Source organism: Gymnogyps californianus, chromosome 23 (assembly GCF_018139145.2).
Source record: "Gymnogyps californianus isolate 813 chromosome 23, ASM1813914v2, whole genome shotgun sequence".
NCBI classification, from domain to species: domain Eukaryota; kingdom Metazoa; phylum Chordata; class Aves; order Accipitriformes; family Cathartidae; genus Gymnogyps; species Gymnogyps californianus.
In genome coordinates this window covers 3,779,748-3,795,096 of record NC_059493.1, presented here as the reverse complement: position 1 = coordinate 3,795,096, position 15,349 = coordinate 3,779,748, and the positions used below count along the sequence as shown (strand labels likewise).

The 15,349-nt window shown below is 48.6% G+C and overlaps 1 protein-coding gene across 4 annotated transcripts in view; it reads left to right on the top strand.

Moving 5' to 3' along the window:
* Window positions 1–15,349, top strand: part of LOXL2 (lysyl oxidase like 2) — a 63,563-nt gene that overhangs the window by 41,377 nt on the left and 6,837 nt on the right. For 3 of the 4 annotated variants that reach the window (XM_050910227.1, XM_050910225.1, XM_050910226.1), the window contains 7 exons: window positions 830–1,052; window positions 3,034–3,217; window positions 7,386–7,537; window positions 8,272–8,439; window positions 11,400–11,565; window positions 11,799–12,042; window positions 15,123–15,238. In XM_050910227.1, the coding sequence (XP_050766184.1) occupies window positions 830–1,052; window positions 3,034–3,217; window positions 7,386–7,537; window positions 8,272–8,439; window positions 11,400–11,565; window positions 11,799–12,042; window positions 15,123–15,238 (1,253 nt within the window). Of the gene's footprint in view, window positions 1–829; window positions 1,053–3,033; window positions 3,218–7,127; window positions 7,178–7,385; window positions 7,538–8,271; window positions 8,440–11,399; window positions 11,566–11,798; window positions 12,043–15,122; window positions 15,239–15,349 lie in introns of those variants that run through there. The other variant, XM_050910229.1, reaches the window with a different exon arrangement.

Here is a 15,349-nt window from a genome sequence, read left to right as displayed (position 1 = left end):
GCAGGGCGTTGGCTCCTCTGCGCCTTGACTTTTTTTTAACTTCTCCCATCTCCCTTTTGATAATGATCTGACCTATATTTTTGTTTCATTGACTATTTTAGCTCTGATACAGTTGTCCGACAGCCTTGCAATGCAGTTAGGATCAAGCTGGATTACTTTCTTTTCTCGTTTATCACACATGCCCCCTCCCCCTTAGGAGTCCCTGGAGCACCTCCAGGCAAGTACTACAGTTTGGGAGGAAGAAGCAGAAACCGCTGCCAATCTCCTCTGCTGTGAACATGTCATCAAGGGAATTGCTCTTGCTCTCGGAAATTGCTTTCAGGCTCACAGTTGTTAATGCTGCAGCTTTGAGAGAAGCTGGAGAGCCGTGGCTTTTTCCCAGTCTGCCATCTTCTCACAGCTGATAGGTGATGGGCCAGCAAAGAGAAGAGCTCATTTACAGGAGAGGTCTTTCGGGGGCCTCTCCAGTCCAAACTCAGCAGCGTTATTTGGACAGGCCCTGTTTGTACACTGCCTTTTTGAATTAACTGATCTCTGACCCCTACATAATGTCAGGACCTCTATTATGTGTGTCTCCTTCGAGTGCATAATTGTTGCTCTAGCTGCACTCTTGATTCATACTCTGATCTTTAGCTTAAGGAGGTGACCTATTTACTCCCAGGTGACACCTTACCAGAGAGTCATTGTGTGTATGAATGGATCAGCCTTCAAATAATGCTGTTCAATCATCATTTTATTTCAAGACCTTTTTTTCCCAAATGTAGTTACAACAGTGCAGTTTTTATGGATTCCTAACTTTTATTTTCGTGTTCTCTTTTATTCCTTTAAGGATGTTTGCCCGCAGAAAGAAGCAGCATTACTGGGCTTACTCAATGGACTGCACTGGGAACGAGGCTCATATCTCCAGCTGCAAACTGGGCAATCACATCAATGTGGATGCAGAGAAGAATGCAACGTGTGAGAACGGGATGCCTGCAGTAGTCAGCTGTGTCCCCGGACGTGCCTTTGCCCCCAGCAGCCACAGTGGCTTCCGAAAAGCCTTCAGGCAGGAGGTGAGCAGGGAGTGAATGCAACCTGTCAAGTAGGAAAAGCCTGGGGGTGTAACTGATGGTGTATAGTTATCAGCTGTAGGGCCTGAACATGTGTATGCCCGTAGCCACAAAGCAGCCTGTTGTGCAAATGTCCCCTCTTTGTACTCCTTTCTCGCTACAAGCCCAGCTGAGTTTCTGTCCTCGCAAATATGTGGTACCTTGCCTCCGTCTACAGGCTCAGAAGGGTGGGAGACTGGCTCGCCGCTGCGGCTGGCAAGGCTGTGAGCAAGTAGTAAGAAAATACATTTGTCACGTTTCTGTTTGAGCTGTTCTGTTCAAGCCAGTTGAATGCATGCCCAGTTGCTGCCGGGCTTTGCTGTTTCACAGTCACTTAAATACTGCTGGGTTGTTTCTCCTGTAGAGGTACAAGGGAAATAAGCTGGCATTTCCGCTACCCCTGTGTCTTCTGCAAAGAAATGCCCTGAGAAACTGGGAAAACATGGCCTACAGGAAAGGTTGAAAAAGCTGTGTTTGTTTAATCTAGCAAGGAGAGGGCTGAGTGTAGCGTAAAAATTCTAAGATATGCAAAAGGCTGTTATAAAATGACCCTGGCGTCAGTTGTGCTCTGTCAGTGGGGCGACTGAATATGAAAGAACAGCTTAACTTGCAGCAAATGTGGTTTAGGTTGATGCTAAGGGAAATTTTCCAGCTGTAAGGTATGTGCAGCCTTAGGATACAGGGATGATCTCAGGGTCTGGAGGCCCTTAATGCTAGATTAGAGGGGGTTTTTTGCAAGGTGTGTTAGGTGCTGTGGATCTTGCCTATAGCCCTTGGCTGTAGCCTGCATCCCCCAGCCCTGTATCTCTGTGACTTTAGGAGTGGGCTTTCTCTTGACACCTGAGAAGAGACCCCAGGCAACCCCTCCAGACACTACTGTAGTGGGAATAGCGCAGTCCTGTCCGTGGTTTGCTTGCCTGGAGTCCAGGCACTTCTCTGCATGAGAGCTTGCAGGATCTAGGCCTCAAAGGTGAAAGGTCTTGTAAATCATTGCTAATCTTCTGAGCCATGCGCACTGCTAAGTAATTCCTTAAGCCTTTGTGTAGGCTTTGGATGTCCTTTGTGTGACCCCAGCCTGGAGAACTATGCTTCCAGTTTTAAAAGTTAAGATTTTTTTTTTTTTGGTCTCAGACTGCACAAATCACGTGGTGTTCTGTACCTAAGACTCAGCTCCCACTGCAACAACACATCTCTGGGGTGCAGCAGCAATTGGCAGGTCTCTCTGCTTGGTGCTGAGGAAAGCTGTAAGCAATGTGTAGTCGGTGACTAATAGAAATATAAGAACAGGAATTAATGGTACTGGACCTGCTACTCAGCTGTGTGTTTCTGACTGCGATCTGCCAGATCACTTATTCCACTAGTCATAACTGCAGCGGGCAGATAGGTTTTACGTGGCTTGAGTTCCACGTTGGTCTCCTTGGTTAACCCAGGACCCCTGTCTGAGATCTGTACAGCAAATGAATCCATCTAGCGGCTGAACCACAGGCAGCAAGTGGACGACAGCCGTGTGCTAGCTGGCTCAGTGTGATTCCCAAGCCTCCTGTAAGGCTCCCAAGAGATATGGTATGAGAACTGGGCTGTTGCATGTCCAGCCACTCCTGTGTGCAGCAGCACTCTTCTGCTGCAGAACTGCTTGCGTGAAAAAGGCTCCTAAATCCAAGCACTAAAGCTGCAGAGAACTAAGATGTCTCTTTTTATTCTCTGCCCACCTACAGGGACGTGAGAAACATATGTCTATGCATACCGTAAGTCTTAGCAGGTAAAGATCTCCTTTCATCCAGCACTTTTAGCCTTTTGTATTACATGGTGGTGGTTTTAAGGTGCCTCAGGGTAATAATTTTTGGGCCACAACTTACCTGCAGCCACGTGCCATGAATAAGAGCTGTAAAGAAAGGATGCTTTGTTCCTAGGCAGTGGTAACACCACTTCTGTCTGTGTCTTCCAGCAACCACTGGTGAGGTTGAAAGGAGGAGCCAACACTGGCGAAGGACGAGTTGAAGTGCTGAAAAATGGGGAGTGGGGAACGGTTTGCGACGATAACTGGAACCTGGTGTCAGCCAGCGTGGTGTGCAGAGAGCTGGGCTTCGGGAGCGCCAAGGAAGCAATAACGGGCGCAAGACTTGGGCAAGGTAAGAGCAACGAGAGCTCCAGGGACCGTCCGTGCCTTGTCCACCTCCAGGAACCCTTTCATGATTCAGGGCAGAGCGTATTTTTACTGGGATGTTTGTTTTGGGGACCAGGAATTTATTCTCTACCCTTAATAAGTCTCTTGAGTCCAGGAGCTTGAGGCCGAACTGAAATATGTGACTTAGGAAGATATTCAAGGTTCCTTGAAAGAAGTCTAGTGATGATGAGTTTAACCTTTCCCTCAGACAGCTGTTCCAGTAATTACTTCTTTGTTATCACATCCGTTGCTCTCAAATACTCTTTATGAGTTCTCTAGATCCACGTCATGGTGTAATGCATTACTAGAAGGTTCCTGGCAAAAATGGGTCCTGGATCTAGACTTCAAACACTCTCCAATTTAAGACCAGAACATTAATTTAGCCCATTTATAAATAGAAGGGCATTTGAACAGTTCAGAGCCAGGTTTGGGTTTGGATTTCCTGTATTTGGGAGTTGCTTTAAATCCCAAACTGTGGTAAATCGTAACTCAAAGCTGTACACCCCCTCAAACCACCTTCTGATTCACACACCTTGCTCCCATAGTGTAAACCCTAACGAAAATGACACCAAACCAAACCCTTTATTGTGAGACTAAATGAATGGGTGTGATTTCTTCAGCCCAGCATGGCTTGGAGAAGGGGAGGGAAAGTAACAACACGTGTAAAGCACAGTGGTGGCGTCCAGAATCTGGAAAGCTTTAAAATGTGACCTGTCCGTTGGATTTGCCAAAAAAATCTTGCGGTGGGATGCAGGGAGCTGCTGATGTGTTTAGCTGCATCTAGGAAACAGCATAATCATCATGGGGGGGGCAGGGGGAGGCAGCTGCCATGTGAGGGAGGAGAACACGCCGTTCCCTGCCATCTCCCGCAGCCACAGTCTGGAAACTCTTAGCAGCGGCTGCTGATTCCCACACGCTTTCCTTTCTTTTAATGTTAAAGACTAGCAATCAATCAGCGCACCCTGTCGAAACTGTCCTCTGGGATGACAAGCGCTCGGTAACTCCCTTCAGCAGCCGGATCGTCACATTGTGGTAGGAAAAGGAGCTCTTTTGGCCCAAACTCACCTCCACGCTCCGGTTGCGCAGGGGAGTCTCACAGCTGTTAGACTCTGTGTGCACGTTCACGTTTACGCTTTGCTTTGTTACAGCTGCATCTCGGTGAATTTGTGTATTCAAAGACTAATTTGAAGGACCAGTCTCATCATTGCTGTGTTTGGAGATTTAATTTCACAGGGTAAAACGCAAGATGGGCTACATGTTAAATCAAGGTGCAGCGTCTAGAAGTCCCAGTTAAGATAAAGTGACCTGTGGGAGACGAGTGCCTACCACAAAGAGTTCAGGGTATGGAGAGGATGATTTATTCTCCCTTTTATAAATTGGCAACTGAGACCCAGATTAAACAATTTACCCTTATTCACACAAGAGTCTGTTGGAAGGAAGATACTGAGCCCAGATCTCCTGAATGTATGGTCCACTGCAACGTCCTTGGAGGGAGAACATAGAAAAAAACTTCAAGCAGTAGGTGAATGTATATGTTTGATATGCAGTCCTAATCCTGTTCTTCTGCTAAAGGGAATGGCACAGGAGGAAATATAATTTTTATCACCATATTTCAGCACATACAGCAATGCAGTTTGGCTGCATTTCGGTGCCCGGGACAGCAGCATTTACTGCCTCCATGTGCCATAAAAGAATTTCCCCGAGAAGAGCAAATGTGCCAGGGTTACGTGGATCAGCACCGTGGCCCTGCCTTCTTGCTTTGTCATTTCATTGGTGTGACTTTGTCGGGCTATTTCAGTGGAGAATGTCGGACTGGATCCGTCATGCATTCTTGGTGCATCACCCTCCAATTCTGGTCAGCATCAAGGCATTCCTCCTACTCGAACTGTTCGGTGGCTTGCAAAATGGCTAGGTCAGTGTCACCATTTCCAGATGTAGACCACAAACAGGATTTTAATAAGAGAGAAGCAAAAAAAGGCTAGATACACATTCCCCAGCAGCCTCAGCCTAGGAGTCTGCTCCCACATTGTGTAGATCTTGTGTGATGGGTAGATACAGGGCTGGCTGAAGTGCTAAGGTGCAAAAGGTGACCAGAGCCAAATTAATTCTGTGGATGAGATTGAACCCAATACATCTACATCTCTGCCTTTGTTGTTCTTGCTGCTGTTGTCAGAAGAAGGCTCCAGGGTACATCCTGACTCATTCCACCACACAATCATGGAAATATGCTAGAGAACGCTTTTTTTTTTCCTTTTCTTCTGTTTTCCCTGCGCATCAGCAGAAGTCTGAGGAGGTGAGGGGTTCACCAGACAGATCACTAACCGTCACCCACAGTTAGGTCTCTGAGTCACAAGGTGTGCTGGCTGCCACATAGAGTTAGAAAGGCTCCAGTTGGCAGTAGGAAGAGGCTTTTAAGCAAAAGGATCCCACCTACCGTTAATAAACCTATTAACTTTTCCTGCCTTCCAGAGTCAGCCCTTTGCTTTGAACTAAAAGGAGCAGGCTTGAAGTTGGGTAAAATTTTCCTTTCCGGCGAGTTCATGGTGAGGCAGCGCGCGCCCAGGAGGCTGCTGGTTGGAGCCCAGTTGGCAGTTCTGCCACTGTCCAACTTTGGGCAATTTGTGTCACCTCTGGGTGCAGATGAAGAAACGGAGCCAGCAGCCGGGATGTCATCTCCGTGGAGTCTGTTCTCTGCTGATTTGAATGCTTTGAGACAGGTACAGCTCTCTGGCTCTGCGGAGGCCTCATCGCTTGTGCTATCATGAGAATAGTGTTGCAGGAATGAAGAACCAATAGTTGCTGTCAGGAATGGTAAGAAAACAGTTGCTTTTCTACCTCCGTTACCCAGATCGGTCAGCCTGGCCTCCGGCAGCCTACTGCTGTGCGCTTTGCATACCAACAAGGGGAACTCCAAACTGAACACCTATATCTGGTGTTGGTCAACCCCTTCCAGCTGATGGAAAGGGCTGGTGGAGGGTATTGGTGCGTGGATGCTGCTTTCTTGGAAACTTCTTCTGTGGCTCTTGCCTTGCATCACCACCATCATCGTGCTGCTCAGAAATGGGTGCACCTGTGGCTCAGACAGAAGTGCCTGGCCAAGGGCTGCAGCGAAGCAAGCTCCCTGCAGGTCAGAGCACAGCGTTTTGATTACGCCAAGTCTGGAGAGAGCACGTTGACAGCAAAGTTCAGAAGTGGTTTTATTCTCAGCCTCCCATCTCTGAAAGCTTCCTAGAAACTGCTGGAGACCAGAGGTTCTACATCTGCTACTTGCAAGGATCTCTTGTCACAACTATCTGGTGTGTTTCCATGAGCGATTACTCATGGATTATATGGGCTCCAAGAAAGACTCTGGTTGTTCTTCTGTGATGAAGATCATCTGCTGGAACTTCCGATTCATCCCCCCCAAAACTTCTTTCTATAACCAGCTTTGGGCTCAGTTTGGAAACAGGACCTGAGAGCTTTGCAGGCAGGATTATTGCCTTCTCATATGTGTGTCTCTCCTCTTGCTGTGTCTCTTTGGTAGAAATGACAATTGTCTGCTGCCACTTGTCCAGGGAGGAACCAAATTATTCAGTTTGGCTCCCAACACCTTTGAGACCATTCTCTGCAATATGAAATGATGGTCACTCTCTTGTTTCCATCAGTGTTGTTCGAGTCTAACACACACTTGCCGCAGAGTTGTTTTACTGACTTCTCGTGCATCCCTGTGGTATTATGTTTTGTTGTCCCAGCAAACGTGTCTATGTCCCATTTAAATGTTAAGGCTTCATTGGGAGCAGACTCCAGCATACAGAACCCAGCCAAAAGGTCATAATTTGCAAATTCCTACAGCTGAAGTTTGTAAATTATGTAACAATGGAAACTTGGCTTTTTTCTGCAGTTCTTGTGTGCTTGAGTCCCAGAGACTACTGGAAAGAATTTAACGGTAAAATTATTAATAATAATCTTGCAGGTTTTTGTTTTATTTTTACAAGAAATCACTGGAATTTTTTCAGGATTACCGTGTTTTGAATACTGGAGGCCAGTGTGATGTCTGCAATGTATTAATAAACTGTTATTGGATATTTCTTCACCACACAGTAGCATAGCCAGAAGGCAAGGACTCTTTTTTTTTTCTTCTTTTCTTCCCTAAGGCATGGGTCCAATTCATCTAAATGAAATTGACTGTACGGGCTTTGAAAAATCAGTCACGGACTGCAAGTTCAACATGGAGTCGCAGGGCTGTAACCATGAAGAAGATGCTGCTGTGAGATGCAACGTTCCAGCGATGGGTTTCCAGAATCAGGTGAGAAGCCGAGCGAGCACGGCGAGGTGTTTTCATCCCGGAGCATCATCTGCCCTCCCTTGGTACGCAGGGCAGGCTGTCTGGGTAGGAGTCATTTCACCTAAGCCGTGCCTATTCAATTTAGATTTTAACATCTGCATTGTACTAGACAGGAGGGCAAATAAGGATGATGCTCCCTTTTTGTACTGAGCTTTGAGCTCCTCCACCCATTTGTAAGCCTCTGTCATGCTTCAAGTGCCACTTCAGCTGCAACCTGGGCAGTCCAGTGGCCCTGTAAAGCTGGTGGATGTCCCTGTTGTGATGGGATCTTGGTTGGGTCTCGTGACAGTGGCACCCGGGTGGCTGCTAGCATAGGTGCTGCTGTCTTCTTTGCCACGTGGGGCTTAAAAACTAACTGCATGAAGCAGACACAGGTTCCTCTGAGTAAATGCTCCTGCCAAAGGTCCAAAGGGAGTGGAGGGGGGAAGCTTTCATAGGGAGTGTGTTACTCCCTTGCAGCTGGTACAGGCCTCTTTCAGATGCTGGGCTTGGCTAGACTGCTTCCTGTCCATGGTGGGAAGTGAAGAACCAAACTGCATGAGCTGGTCCGCTAGCAGCTGAACTGAGGTTTCTGGGCTCAGTGACTTTAACCACAAGCCTTGAGAAGACCCTGAGCGTCGCTTGCCCAACTGTTGCATCTTCCCTATAAAGTTTGCGACGACGTTTATTGACGTATGAGCTTTTATGCCCTGTAGCTGCGTCTGAGCGGCGGCCGCAACCCTTACGAGGGCCGGGTGGAGGTCCTGGCAGAGCGCAACGGCACTCTGAAGTGGGGCACCATCTGCAGCGAGAACTGGAGCACCGTGGAGGCCATGGTGGTGTGTCGGCAGCTGGGCCTGGGGTTCGCCAGCCATGCCTTCCAGGTGAGCCCCCGTGCCCTCCTGTGCGCGTGTTTCAGTCGTGATGGCACACGTGTGGTTGAGTAGGGGCTACTGGAGGAGGAGGAGGAAGGCTTATTAAAAAAAAACCAAAAACAACAAACCACAAACCACAGCGTTCAGCTTCAAAGCATTAGCTGGAGAGACCCTGAAGGTTAAACCTCATTGCACAACAGCCGTTGGGGGAAATTCAGAGCAGAAGGAGCTCTTGCAGCTCTGGGAAAAGCTGCTGTTTTCATACTGCTCAGAGCTCAGATTTCCTGGGAAGCCTGACTCCCTTAGCCCTGGTTGGGCTGATGGTTACATGCAGTTTCTTGTCCCTCCCTGAGTCAGAGGGGAGTTGAACTCCTGAGGCTGACTGAAGTGCATAAGCCAAGTTTAACTTGGTGTCAAATCGCTCGAGAACAATTTGATTTTGCTCCTGTAGTTACTTCTCAGTGCAGTGTGTACGCTACTGTGCAGTGGAGCTGTATGTTAGCTCCCCAAGTTGTTTGTATTTCTTGCTCCTCTAATGACAAATGCCCTAAACCCTCCCTGCTTGCACACGACTAAGAATGGCACTTAATAAAGGGATAAAAGCTACCAACTAACGAGCTTGGGATAACCACAAAGGAATAAAGTGTTCTTTCCCAGCGAAGCTCTTTGGCACAGCGAATAGCAGCCTGCTGTGCTGGCTGGAGGAAAGCAAGCAGCAACTGTAAGAGCTGGAAGATGGAAGGAGGGAGGGCAACAGCTTCCCACCCAGTTCCCGGATGGATAAATGGCATCAGGTGAAAGTAGCTGGTGTTGGCCAATAACCCTGGTGCAAGATACTCTTCTGTACTGATAATCCCTCAGGGATCACAAGGTGAAAGAGGGGCAGGCAGACCTAGGTGTAATGGTAGATTTTGAAAGGAAATATATAACCTCTGGGCCTTTATTGCAGTTCCCAGACACTGGGAAGATGGGGATTTGGGCTCCTGAAATAAACTGGTTTCTCCTTAGGACAAAGTAATCCCCTGCCAGAGCTTGCTGTCTTGCTGTGCTCTGGAAATGCAGCCCCTTTGAGGCATTTCAACTGAGAATCAACAATCGCCGGCAGCTTTGGGGAAACTTAGGCTCAAACGACCACTGAATAAATAAACTTCATGTGTGTTTATATAGATGGAAACCCGCACACAGAAAACAGCCTTAGATCAGTTCTGGAAGGAAAACTATTTTCCCCAAACAATTTCCGGAAATCGAAAACTTGGGCAAACAAGTAAAATGTGGTTGCAGAGAGCGGAGGCTGGCCCCATTCTCCGAGCCTGGGGTCCAGTTGGCTCTGCTGTATTTTTGTGCCATGTCTGGCCTGCTCTGCATTCAGATGCAGCTGGGCTGCAGCGATAAACCCAGTGAGAATTAGCATCTCTGCTGACTGCCTGCTGGTTTTGTGCAGGGAGGAGCAATAAGGCCCTGCAATGACTAATAGCCTCCGCATCCTCGGGGCTGGTGGCTGCCTGTTGAGAAAGCAGGAGAGACTGTAGGCAGGAATGGACGGTTAAAACTCTGCCTGGAGAAGCGCAGTCCTGCAATGAGTTTGTCTTTAAGAAGTGACTAAGCCAGGATCCAGGAGGACACGGTGGGTTTGTGCGCAGGCAGATTCCAACCAATTTAACTGTTATTTGTGGCCAGAGAGGGGATCTGCAGGTGTCCGAGGGGGACCCTGGGGTCGGATACCTAGGAGGTAGAAGGCTGGAGCTGCCCATGCCGCTATTGTAGCAATCCCCCCGTGCAAGCTGGTTCCTCCGGCTGATTTGCTTGCGTAGCTGCCAAGCAGAGGACAAGAGCTGAGGATAGCCACGTCCCTTGAACACTGGCCTTTCCAACTGCCTGGCTCTATTGACATAGCCCTGAGAGCCTAGCAAGAAGCAAGACATTTTTTCCTTTAGCTGAGACTGCTGGTATTTAGAACAGAAAAGGCCCTTATGCATATCCCGGCTGCACCAGCTACATGAGCATAAAGCTACACTGTGTAGAACAGGGCAGCCCTGTGTGCGGGTGTGCAAAGAGTGTTGCTAACAGGGTTAACAAACAGCCTGTTGCAATGGAAGCAATGGTACAGATGGGTTTTCTTTTCCTGGAAACGTGCTCCCAGTTTTGACACTAAAAGATCTGATTTTTTTTTTTCTTCTTTCTTCCCTCCCCTTTTCCCAAGCTTTGCAGTTGCAGCTTCATCAGGGTTTAGTGTGCTTAATTTTGTGAGTGGTGTTATGTTGTGAGTTAATTTTCTGTCATTCCCACGAGCTTTGTAAAACTGGATGATGAAGATGAGTAGCGAGCAGGGTTTGAACATTTGTGAATCCTCCCTCAGAACCAAGACATGCAGACCCTGGGGTAGCAGACCCTGTTAGTCCTGGTACCCCTCAAATGCCTTGTTTCCATTGGCATTTCCAGCATGGCTGTTGATTCTGCCTCCCCTCCTTGTGCAAGCAGGCACTCTGGCATTACTTGTGGCCCTCCCAAGTGCACAGATGTCACAAGACAGATGTGGTTTAATTGCTGGGCATCTCTCCCAAAGGCACAGCCTAGATGACTTAAAACAGCCCGAGGATGAATTCATCAGCTGGATGGGCAGAGCAGGATGGAAAAGTGAGTTTACAGCTGGATTAAAAACAAGCGGAGATTTAAACCAGCTCAGAAACAAGGAGAGAGATTTGCTTAACACTGGTCAGATGTTCAGGGCAGGGGACTGGGATTAAAACCCAGGCTGACCAGCCTTCTGCTTGGGCTCATTCCCCGAGTTACTCTTCTCCTCTGCTCCAGCATCCTTTGCCAAGATCTGTCTCCTTGATAGTGTGTGCACTTGCGTGGATCTTCCCTGGAGGGACAATGTAAATTACAGGGGGGATGAATATTCCCCCAGCAGTCCACTAAACACTGAAGAGTGTGTGAAATGCTTTTTTTTTTTCTGCCTTTCTGCCCAGGAAACCTGGTACTGGCATGGAGACATCAGCGCTGACAATGTAGTCATGAGCGGTGTCAAGTGTTCGGGGACAGAGATGTCCCTGGCCCACTGTCGTCATGATGGAGCCCATGTCTCCTGTCCCAGAGGAGGCGGTCGTTTTGGTGCTGGTGTGTCCTGCTCGGAGAGTGAGTAACTCGGGTTTTGTTTCATTTTGGCATAAGTGTTTGCCCTGAGATATGCAGGAGAAATGGGGTGGCCCACACCATGCCTTGGATATGTCAAAGCAGTGGCAAATTGCTGCTGATGGGGCTGAGAAATACAGTGCAAGGAAGGGGCTGGCCTCCATCTCTGGCAGACGCTTGTGGGGGTTTTTTAGTAGCCCATCAATTAATTTCAAACCTTCTTTCCCGTCTGCCAGCTGCCCCTGACCTGGTGCTCAACGCCGAGCTGGTGGAGCAGACGGCCTACCTGGAGGACCGCCCGATGTTCATGCTGCAGTGCGCGCTCGAGGAGAACTGCCTGGCCAGCTCGGCCGTCAACACCTCCGTCACTTCTGGGTACCGGCGCCTGCTGCGCTTCTCCTCCCAGATCCACAACAACGGGCAGTCTGACTTCCGCCCCAAGAACGGCCGCCACGCCTGGGTCTGGCACGACTGTCACCGGTGAGTGCCACAAAGACGGTTTGGTGCGGTCGGTGCCTCCTTCCATCCCTCTCTGCTGCCCGGGGAGAACTGTTTTGCTATGGGAGTACAGGGCTGAAATGCTGGAGCCACGGCTGCAGAGCTGTGACGTGTGTTAGGGCAGCTGTGATCCTCTGACAGCAGAGTAACCAGCTTATTACGGTAGGAATTATAGTTAAGAACTGGTATGTGAACAAGACACATGTGGAGCTCTCATTGGGAGAGATGTATATGCAAGGGCAGTGTATACAAGGGAGTATGTGTACGTACAGACGGAAGGAAGTGTGTGCCTGTGTATCCACTGTGTGTAGAAAGATGCAGCCATCCCAGCTACTTCCCTCACTTGGGAAAGGACTCAAGAACATGCTGTAATTCTGCATTTTTTTTTTTTAAATGCATCTTGACTCCACTTAAACTGTGTACAGCTGGGAGATTGTTTTGTGCTTATTTTTGACAAACAGTAAACTCATCCCCATAAATGCATCGTTTTTCAGGGGGAAGCTGACAGTTTCAGCCAAAGTAAACCAGGGGGAGGAAAGAACTGGAACCAAGCCATCCAGATGCTTTGCTTCTGAAACGATGGCTTGTTACAAGGTTGATTTTCTCTAATTTGGGGTAAAAAAGAGAGCTACGTAACTCGCAGTGCACAGCTCTTGTCCTGCCACTGTTGTAAGACTTTCGCTTTGTGAAAACTTCAGAGCAGTAAATTCTCAAATCTATCAGTCCTTTATAGTCTTCATAAACAGCGTGAGCGAGGCGAGACGTGTAGGTAGCACTGCATCAGCGTCGCAATGCTGCAGTGCTACTGGTCTGAAGCTTCAGCTCGTGGTGCGGGGCAAACGTTGGCCGCTTACCCTGCAGACAGGTTGGTTTGTAACGTTTGCAGTCGGAAGCGCAAGCAGAGCTAAAACCTCAGCAGCACAGAACCGAAGGTAAATAGGCGATGGTACGTTTAGGGGAGGAGGAAACCCGGACCAGCGCAGTGTGAGTGTCTGCCTTTCTGGCCCTGTTGGGAAGGGGCTGGGGGAACACGTGGGTACCGCAAGGCTCTGAGCACGTCGCAGGCTGGTTACAAAGGAGGGCGCTTGGAGCTCTTTGGGAGAGACTGCGTAAGTGAGGTGAGACTGGGAAAGGATCAGGAAGAGGCCAAGAGCCATCTGTGTGCTTTAAACTGGATTCTGTTTACATGGAGGAGGATGAACTCAATTCCTCTTCAGTCTTTCCAGTCTGTAAACACCAGAATGTAAACACCTCTTTGAATGATTCAGACATATTTCAGAAACTGAGTCAGACTTGAGAACCTCAAACTTTTATCAGAGGCAGCCAAATTAGCTTCATAGTCAACAGCTCAGCCTCTGCAAAATGCCTCCTTTCCTAGCTGCCTTACCCCATCACTGGGAGCTTCTGTTTAGTTGGCTTTTGATGTGGAAGTAGAACAAAAATGGGAAAGACCTGTAGCACGGAGTGAAAAGTGATTAACTGCTGGCAGGTGGCAATTTTTTCTTTTTTCTTTTTCTTTTTTTTGGTTAGGGGAAAGGCAGGAGGAGGTAAGAAGAAACCCACTCTGTAGAGGAAAAATTTCCTCGCCTTCCCTCCTTGCTTCTCCTTTATCTGTAAATATGTGTGCAGAGTAATGCTGCAATAATGGTAGTTGGAAGTTTTTAAGCCATCATTATTTTTACAGCTGGAGAGGATTTCTGCACTTTTTTTTTTCCTTCCCATTTTTTTCTTTTTTTAAACTCCTAAGCAATTTTGAATTAGGGCCTGTCTGTGTAGTTGCCTCACTCCTTGGAGTCGAGCTACGCAGACGGGCTCTGGTGTGTCTCAGCGCAGTGTTCCCACAGTTGGGGTAGACGTGCAGTGATTTAAGGACCCACTCCGCTCTCAGCACCCACGGTTGCTCTCCTGTTCCCCGCAATGTGCTCGCGCTGTGGGTTTGCTCCCGATTCCAAGGCTGGGATCAAATTCAGGGTGTTGCATCAGCATGACCGCATTTATGCGCCCAGCCCTGACCACGTGGAGCACACAACTGTGTTTTAATCAGGCACTTCCATCTGCTTCCTGCTCTACAAGTCCCATGGATTTCAACGGGACTGCAGCACAGGCTTAATTTTTTGCTGAACCAGCCGTGTGGCATAGAAAAGGTCAATGTTCCCGAGTTCAACATCACCCAAACCCTGCTGTGGTCTAACTTTGCTAGTTAGGGGTCTATAGCACAGATTGCGTGCTCTCTCCTAACTGTTGCTGCGCCCAACAGTGCTGGAGTGTTCCTGATAGCAGCTCGGCCCAGGCTGAGTTGACACTAACACTTCCCCGTTTAAAATTATGAAATGTATCATGTGTGAACCCAGCTGTCGGGTTGTTTAGATCTGAGCGGAGCGAGTGCTGAGAGAAGCTGGTTCCATCTGTTGTTAGTTTTCTGCCAATAAATTTACATTCTGCTTCTTAAAAATAAATAAATAAATAAAAAAATAGCCAGGTTGCCGGTCTGGGTACACCCAGCTCTGTTTGCAGCCTGTTGTTAAGGAGCAGGTGAAATATTTCTTGTTCTGGTAAATGACAGGGGCACTAGAAATGATGACCTGGCTGATGATGGCTTTGATTTTTCCCTCCCTTGCCGTTACAAAACACGGTGTGATCCTACGAAGGCTGGGGCTCTCCCCTGGAAGAGCTTTAGCCCTTGACATGTAAACAAATACCCGGGCCAGGAGCCAGCGTGAAGGTGGCATGGGCGATGGTGCCATGTAGGATTATGCCCAGGGGAACGTCTCCTGGCTGTGGTTTCTCTCGCTCCACCTCCTGCAGTGCTGCTTGGTCCGTAGCACTTCACGTGGTGGTGTGTATTTACGCCCGTGGCCGTGGGGACGGGGCTGGGAGGTGAAATGCCTGGCCTGAGGGATGCAACAGCACAGAGAGTCGAGTCTGGGCTACTCGCATCCAAGTTGTCATGCCCTAGCCACGGGGCCATCTCTGCTGGGGCAGACTGTGCAGGCCTTCGGACCTGGTAATTAAAGGGGTGTCTGTTTTCCCTAAAGATAATTCTCCCTGTCTGTGCCTTGCAGGCATTACCACAGCATGGAGGTTTTTACCCACTACGATCTATTGAACCTCAATGGAACCAAGGTGGCAGAAGGACACAAAGCCAGCTTCTGTCTGGAAGACACCGAATGCGAAGCAGGTATATTTGCCAGAGCCCTTTGTGCTGGGAATTTGTTGCTGTCCCCATACAGCTGACTGGCTTCAAAGATGCTGTCAAAGTCCTGAGCAGGGCTAGAGTGCAGCCTGACAG